This window comes from Gossypium hirsutum, chromosome D07 (assembly GCF_007990345.1).
Source record: "Gossypium hirsutum isolate 1008001.06 chromosome D07, Gossypium_hirsutum_v2.1, whole genome shotgun sequence".
Taxonomy (NCBI): domain Eukaryota; kingdom Viridiplantae; phylum Streptophyta; class Magnoliopsida; order Malvales; family Malvaceae; genus Gossypium; species Gossypium hirsutum.
In genome coordinates, this window is record NC_053443.1 from 24,882,770 (window position 1) to 24,891,002 (window position 8,233).

General features: G+C 33.5%; 1 protein-coding gene across 2 annotated transcripts; it reads right to left on the reverse strand.

Annotated features, from left to right (window-relative positions):
• Nucleotides 1-381: 381 nt before the first annotated feature.
• On the reverse strand, nucleotides 382-5,812 carry LOC107954545 (DEAD-box ATP-dependent RNA helicase 8). Of its 2 annotated transcripts, XM_016890136.2 has the most exons (10): nucleotides 5,277-5,812; nucleotides 4,780-4,840; nucleotides 3,982-4,216; nucleotides 3,243-3,481; nucleotides 2,208-2,459; nucleotides 1,947-2,127; nucleotides 1,311-1,399; nucleotides 1,144-1,217; nucleotides 930-1,051; nucleotides 382-804 (listed from the first exon to the last, which is right to left on the reverse strand). In XM_016890136.2, the coding sequence occupies exons 1-9, from the start codon at nucleotides 5,564-5,566 to the stop codon at nucleotides 973-975; spliced, it is 1,500 nt and encodes a 499-aa protein (XP_016745625.1). In that variant the 5' UTR covers nucleotides 5,567-5,812; the 3' UTR covers nucleotides 382-804; nucleotides 930-972. The 2 variants fall into 2 exon arrangements, 1 of the variants encoding a protein (XP_016745625.1); XR_001699596.2 differs by lacking the exons at nucleotides 382-804; nucleotides 930-1,051; nucleotides 1,144-1,217 and adding an exon at nucleotides 1,626-1,718 and having other exon boundaries at nucleotides 1,330-1,399.
• Between the last annotated feature and the right edge of the window lie 2,421 nt (nucleotides 5,813-8,233).

Here is an 8,233-nt window from a genome sequence, read left to right on the forward strand (position 1 = left end):
AAGACAGTCCAATTTAACTCCTAGCGTTTCTTGCGGGAAATTCTTTGCAAAGTTATCTGCCAGCTGCAACTTGTAAGAATGCCTCGAAAGTAGACATTATTTGCCAGGATCCATTTCTTTCCATCCCCCTCTAATAAATGAGATACCAAACCATGGATGGAATTTTCTTCCTCCTCGGTTTACACTACGCTACTGGCAGGTAAGTGATAGACAGTCAAGATTCCAATTACGTATTTATTTATTCAATAATATTCTTAAATGCTATAATTTTGAATTAATAATTAATATTTTTTTAAAAACTATCTGAATTATTTGTATAAGTAACAGATTCAGATTAAAATTGCAAAAGGTCGTAAACAAACTGGAAATGCATACATGATGTATCAAACAACTGCCGATACTTTTCATTTCGTTTTGAAATCTGAGATGTTTTTTATCCATTGAAACCACAAAGATTTAGATGAGAAAATGCACCAACAGAAGAAACATAAACATAAATTTCTAGAACAAGCTACAATTCCACCATGATCAGACAGACAGACAGACAGACAGACAGACGGTACCAAACCATAACTTAACTAAATCAAAAGCAAGACTCATCTAAAACTCTCCCTAGTCTACTATATCCTGCTAACATTTCAGGACTCTGAAATTTGAGATGTCAATAGAAAAGAAGCATTCAAGGATTACATGCATAAAAGCGCCCGCTAAGAAGTCTTCCACCAACACCGTCTTATATTTTAGAATATATATACCCACCCATGAGCAAGGATGGACGCCTTGTATAAGCAGGCTTCATTAACCCTAACAAACATGCAAGTAATTGCACATCATCAATATTATCTCACAAGATACACATATGGAAAGAGGGAACAGAGAAATCACTTCATTCGCATAATCAAAAACTAGACTTGAGGGTGGCTGCTCACCATTGTTACCACTGTAGGCCAAACAAGAAACATCTTCTATAAATCACCGGCAGTAAATAGCCTGATCGATATGTGGAGGAATTTGCTTAATTTCAGTCCCAAGTTCTTGTTCAATCCTATACCTGTTAGAAAAGACCATACGACATTTCTATGAATCAGGAAAACCTCAATGCATATAGCACTTTAGTTTAAAAACAGTTACATGGTAATTTACAAGTTAAAGCGGTCTTCATAAGTGATCAAATTCACAGCTAATCCAAGATGACCAAACCTTCCTGATCGACCAACCTGCTCATTAAGAAGATATTCATGAGGATTAGCAAAAGAATGTATATATGTTTGGTAAGTGTTGCAAGAGAGACAAATAGATAGCCAACATACCCTATGGAGGTATGTTTCAGAGTTCTTGGGGAAGTCAAAGTTAATAACAACATTCACAGCTTGGATATCTATACCCCTTGTAAAAAGATCTGCAGCAAGTATAAATACATCATTAGGAGATTATTGTTTACAAGATGACTTCTATAAAATGCTTATGAATAGAGTAAATCTGTTTTCCGCACTGGCATAGAGAATTAATCCTAATGAAACTAAAATTTCATGTATGTTGGTCGAAATAAATAATTAATGCCCACTACATAAGAGGGGACAACAAAAAACATTAAAGGCAAAGCTTCAATATAGCTCAAAGTGTACCAGATATTACGAAACTTGGAACACTTGCATACTTCAATCCCTTGATTCAAATTTTGTGAAAGAGAGACATTTAAATTCAAAGGCAGCCTATCACTGAAAAAGATAAGCAGTGGTGCTTTCAAATAAAAGGTATTACAGATTTCAGCTATATTGTCTAGCAAAACAAAAGAAAAGAGAGAGAAATAGAATATGAAAAGAGAACAAATACCAAGCCTGGCAAACTATCAGTACCAACAGTGATTTATTTGTTAAATAGTCAAATTGCACATAGATTAGCTCATATACCAAAAAGGCAGAAACACACAGCATGGCACAACATACCAGTACAAACAAGATTTCTGCATGCGCCATTACGGAAATCATGAAATACTCTGTTACGATGGTCCTGAAGCATCTTTGCATGGATATAAAAGCAAGAGTAGCCAAGTTCTGTAATTTTCTTGGCCAACAGTTCCACCCGATTTACCGAATTGCAGAAAATGATTGATTGGTTTATTTGCAGCTGAAAATAAATTTACATCAGATCTCATCCAAACAAGGGAAAAAGAGCAAATACTAAATAAAAGTTATAAAAGGATAAACCTTAGAGAAAAGAGTATTTAGGCAGTGGACTTTCTGTCTTTCTTCCACAAAAGCATAATATTGTGTAATACCCTTCAGGGTAAGCTCATCCATTAGATTAATAATATAAGGCTTCTGTAGGTATCTGTCTTTAAAGTCCTTAACAGTAACAGGGAATGTGGCAGAAAACAACAAAATTTGACGAGTTGCAGGAAGAAAACATATCAGCTGCTCTACAGAAGGTTGAAACTCTGGAGACAAAAGTTTATCTGCCTGAAAGAAACCAAAACATAGCATCAGATTACGCAGATCATAAACTTAAATCAAGCACACAAGTTAAGGAAAATAATCAAATACATTCTCCATTCCACAAGCAACTTTCTTCCTTCTTTTGTTAAGAATTTTCATACTAATAATTCACTCAATGCTTCAGAATTCTAGTTCCAAAACTAGCATTTATATAAATATAAGAAACCCAAAAGGGAAAAAAACAAAAGGGGAACATGAGGAACAGAATAAAAAATGCCCAGTCTTTACAAAACAGTAGATATGCAGACTATGGAACCAAATACAGTGAGTATTCACAAAGAAAAGTTGAAGACACTTCCACAACAAGCTCCAGTAACTGCATATTCAGTTAACTTTCCCAAAGCAAATTGTAATCTATGGATAATGGATTAGAGACATACAACCAACTTACAAAAAGAACAAGTACTTACAATTACACTTAAACTTGTTAAGAAAAAATCCAATAAGTTATACAGCCAAAACTGTTTCTAGAATATGGACCCTTAAAAGGAAACCAATAAACTCTTGATTGCTAATATTTCCAAACTGTAAATCTGAGGCAAGCAGAGTCTACCCACATCTCACCCAACCAAAAAGTACACAAACAATAAATCACTGCTCATCAAGATACAAAAGGAATAAATAAATAATATTTCTTCCATGTCCATCCAAATGCAAAACTTCAAATTCTCTAAAATGTTAAACATGAAAGGACAATAACCAAACTGGAAAGGAAAAAAATACACATAGAAACAACCAAATACTTACTTCATCCATTATAAGCATTGAACAATCTTTCAAAATGCAAACACCCTTTTTAGCAAGGTCTAGAATTCTGCCAGGCGTTCCAACCAACAAATGGACTGGTTGATACAATCGCATAATATCATCCTTGAGACTGGTGCCTCCCGTGGTGACCATGACTTGAATTTGTAAATGCTTCCCAAGCTCCTTGCACACTTGTGATGTCTGCAAAGCCAGTTCTCGAGTTGGAACAAGTATAACAACTGCACAAAAACATATATTTTGGGTAAACACAGGAACTGAACAGATAATTTTTGTATAATAAGAAGAAAAATAAATTCAAGTAACTTCTTGGGCCAAAAGTACCAGCATCAAATAGAGAAGACATGAAAATGATACATATGTCAAATGAAGCCAAAAAGGATTTTGGCTGCCCACCAAAAATAAATATCCAAAAAAGGATTCAAGCAAAAACTTAGCCTGGAAAGATAAGCAAATGTTTATGTCTGTACTAAAACAAAAGTTGCAACTATTTGCCTGAAGGAAGACAAGATGGACTTGCTTCAGGAACAGGTGCGGTGTTTGGGCCCCCACTCTACCATGTCCATCCATGCCCATTCCCATAATTCAAATCTCAGTTAACAATATGCAGAAAATGGCATTCAAGCCTCTTTCCCACTTGAAGTACCCATTCCCATTTAACTGCACCAATTATAGATGCAGACAAAAGAAAAAAAAGAGAATATATAAATGGTTATTTAACCTTGAATAACATTGTTATCTTGGTCAATCTTTTCCAAGGCGGGAATGCAAAATGCTGCTGTCTTTCCAGTTCCATTTTTGGCTCTGGCAAGAATATCACTTCCGGTCAAAGCAATGGGAATACTCTCTTCCTGAATAGGAGATGGTCTTTCAAAACCCTTCTCATATATTCCCATAAGAAGTTCACGTTTCAGAAAATAGTCCTCAAATTCATTTCCTTTAGTAGCTGTCACATCCTGGCAGCAATTTAATAGGCAGTTTAGTATGTAAACAGGTAATTATAACATTTGAAAAATCTACAAAAAACAATTGCACCACTATCATGCTTAGTGATGAGATATATGTCACCAAAAAACAGATGATATGCTTCCAAGAAATGAGTAATGCTTGCCTAAAACAGTTCTTCGATATGCAAGTTCAAACCAGAAGGCCTCAACACCATAGAATTAGGTATAACCTTCCCCAAGTTAAGAACTCTGGAAACCGACCATTTATAATTGTGATTATGCTAGTATGTGGCTATATATACAACAGGATAGTTGGAAGCAAAAGAAAATAATCCACCTGCATTTCTAGAATGCCCTAAGAAAGCAATTTATTCTTTACCATTCAGAAGAGCAGAGAACAATTTTTATAGTTTCATGAAGGTATGATGAATAGTTATTAGGATGATGATTATCTAGGTGATATTCATAACCTATACCACAACTGCGATAAAAACATAACTGATAAAAGCAGATTCTTCAAGAAAGTAGTCAATTTAGTACCTAGACAAGAAAAATACCATTTACGGACATACCTCTGTTTTGTAGCGGGTATCTGCTGGTGGTATCTTTAGCCTGGCCTTCCAATCTTGTGAACTGAAAGAGGAAAATGTACATTAGATTTTAAAACCATGCAAAATAAAATGATGTCGTTAAATGTAAAGACAGAAACAAGAAAACTGAAAACCAAAATTTGTAGGAGTATCTAAAGATGAAGTTTTAAACGTTCAATCTATTGCATATAGAAGAGAACTGATAGCTATACAAAAAAGAAATGTTAACAGGTTAACAACAAATAAGCGAAGAGTAACCATGAAAGCAATACGCAAATTCCATCCTTCCCTCGTCAAGTCCTTCCTAACAAATGGAAAGTTTGGGAATAAATCAAACCATAAAAACTATTTCCTAAGCACACTAGGAGCACTCAAAAACTGTAGAACTGAAGAGAGATAATGCCATAGGATACAAAAGAAAAAAAAGATTAGGCATAAATATAACAAAAAATAGACAAGAAATAAAATTCAAAAGGGACCTCGAGTCAACGGCTTCCGATTGTACGGTCTTTTCGACCTCATCGATGACACTGGAGTCATTGCCGCTGGGTAACTGGTTACGCCTGAGCCACTGCTGTTGTTGTTGATGCTGTTGTTGTTGTTGAAAATGCTGCTGATTGTGTTGTTGAAACTGCTGCTGATTATGAACCAAATTCCTCTGCACGTAGTGTTGCTGCGACGGCCTGGACTGAAAACTAGGGTTAGCATTCACTCCGCCCCCCCGGCCAACGCCGATCCCCGGTGGTGGATACCTCCCTCTACTATTCATATCACAATCCTAAGCTCCAAAAAAAAAAAGATACGAAACTCTAGAAAAATCCGAACACAACTACCAAAAAAAAAATCGAACACTAGGGTTTCTTACAAAGAGGCAACGCCGTAAATAATGGCAAAACCGAGGGTCGTCCTAAATCAAAACAAAGAAGCTTAGTTTTGTTAGTTGAAGAAAAAGGAAGAAGGTTAGATCGTAAATTTGAATGAATACTGATGGTTTTATTGACCATAGAGAAGACACCAAATGGAATTTTTTCTTTTTTTAATTTTAGAGTCGTTAATGGGCTTTGCAGAGATAAAGAAAAGATTTGGGTTAATATGGTGTTTGGCCCTGGCATAATATCTAAATTGTCAATTTAGTACATGTAATTTCATTGGGTTAACCACATTACTCGTGCTTAAAATTTCTGTTAAAAAATGTCAAGGCACAAATCAAAATCAAAATTTAGCTAATAAGTGGGTAACTTTGTCAAAATATGTGTTGAAAACCCGTATATTTTGGGAACTCTTGTATATTTTGGGATAATTTTTAAGTTATTTAGATATATAATCTTAGAATAATCAATTGAGATTTTTTATGAAGACTTTTTTTTTATCTTTTAATAGTTTACTGAATAAGGAAACTATTTTTCTAGCTATGTTCTGAGTCTTTTTTTTATTTAAACTCAGCTCTTTACGTAATAAAGACAGTATAGTTTTATTGAAATAGTTTCTTGAAAATTTTCATGGTATCAGAGCTAAGTTAAATCTTCAGTACATCATGGTTAAAACAGCCTTCACTAGAGATAAGAGACCCAACAACCAAATTGTTAGAAAAAACGGGTTTGGAAAACGCAACGAAAAATAAATTTAGGAAAAATAGAGTTTTAAAATTTTTTTCAAAATAAGATCTTAATTGTGATATCTAAAATAATAAATCCGTTATCCTCAAGCTCACGTCTGTTTAGTTTGGGCTCGCTTCAAATTAGAAAATTTTTTAAAATAATCTTTTTAGAGAATTTTTTCTCTACAACTTTCTCTTGAATTCAAATGTGTCAAAAATAATGACATAATGTTCTCTTTATATAAGAAAAGTTTAGAGAGTTCAACTATGATTAAACTTAATCTTTTTAATATTAAATTTAATATTAATCTAATATTAGATTATATTTGAAAAGTTCTTTTGCAAGTATTTGTGGATGTTTTTCTGAAAATTCTTCCTTCATAACAATAATTTTTCAAAATATTTGTTTGGAAAATTTGTGAAGATTTTTGTGTAGCAGTCTGTGAAGACACTGCTATCTCTTTTGGAAAAACATCTAGGAGAGAAGTCTCTTTTAAAACATTTTTAAGAGATTTTGGTTTGTGTAAAACAATCTCTTTATTTTTTGAAACCTTTGCTGCTTCAGCAGCAATTTGTTTGAGAGGAGTTTCCTCTTTCATTTGTGAAAAGGCCAATGCTACTTCCGAGATTGAGATAGGGACTCAATCCATTTTTTTTATTTGAGAACCAATCTCATTTAGATCTTGTGCATCTTGAATTATTGTATTTTTGGAGGATTTTGACGATGATGATGATTTCTCATCTTTTTCATGGCAAATTTCATACAATGACTTAATTGGTTTTGAGGTGATTTGGGTTTTGGATGATTCTTCTATTTTCCCTTTTCTTTTGTCTCGAAGTTCGGGGGCATTTTTGAAGAAACTCTCTCGTGAGAAAAACAGGCAAAGAATTAGTTTCTCCTTTGATGTATTCAATATCAAAATCAAATATGCTCAAGATTGCTTGCCATCTTGCAAAAATCTGTTTTGATGCAATTTTTGAACATCTTTTTGTAAAACTTCTTTTACTGATTTGCAATCGATTCATAAAAGAAATTTTTGATTTAATAAATCACTTTAGAATTTTGTAATGCACAAAACAATTGATAAAATTTCTTTTTAATGGTATTATAATTTTGCTGAGTAGGATTCCAGTGTCTGGAAGTAAACTGAGCTATTTGTTCTTTTCCTCCTTTAACTTGTTTCAGGATCCCACCATATCGTATTTCAGAAGCATCTGTCTCTATTATCTTGGGGGCATTTGGATCAGCTAAATATGGACAAGGAAGTTTAGTGATTTGTTTTTTGATTTGGGTGATAATATTGGTATGGTTATTTGTCCAAGGTTGTGGATTCTTTTTGAGCCTATCATATAACAGTTTACATAATTTGCTAAGACCTGGATAAAAGTCTATGACATAATTGAGGTTTCCTAAGAACCTTTGTAATTAGAGCTTATCAAGAATTTGGTCTAGGAATTTGCTAGCAAACTCTATAGATCGTTCTATTGGGGTAATGGTTCATTGGATAATATAATGACCTAAAAACTTTACTTTGGTTTGGAACAAACTTATTTTGGATTTAGAAACTACTAAACCATTATTTCTTATGACTTTTATAAAGATCGATATATGTTTGAAGTGTTTTTCTAAATTTTCTAAAAATACTAATACATCATCGATGTATACTATTGTGAATTGAAAATATTGGTAAAAAATATCATTCATTATTCTTTGAAACTCAGATGGAGCATTTTTTAACCCAAAAGGCATTACATTCCATTCATATTGTCCAAATGGTACGATAAATGTTGTTTTATATCTTTCTTCTTCTTTTATTTGGATTTGTCAAAACCCAGATT

Bases quoted from the DNA above. Each gene is read 5' to 3' on its own strand.
- LOC107954545 (XM_016890136.2), bottom strand. From the start codon at position 5,566: ATGAATAGTAGAGGGAGGTATCCACCACCGGGGATCGGCGTTGGCCGG. The intron at 4,841-5,276 runs GTCCCTTTTGAA...TTCCTCTTTCAG, and splicing joins TCGGAAGCCGTTGACTCGAG to TTCACAAGATTGGAAGGCCA. The intron at 2,128-2,207 runs GTTTATCCTTTT...ATTTATTTTCAG, and splicing joins TAAATACTCTTTTCTCTAAG to CTGCAAATAAACCAATCAAT.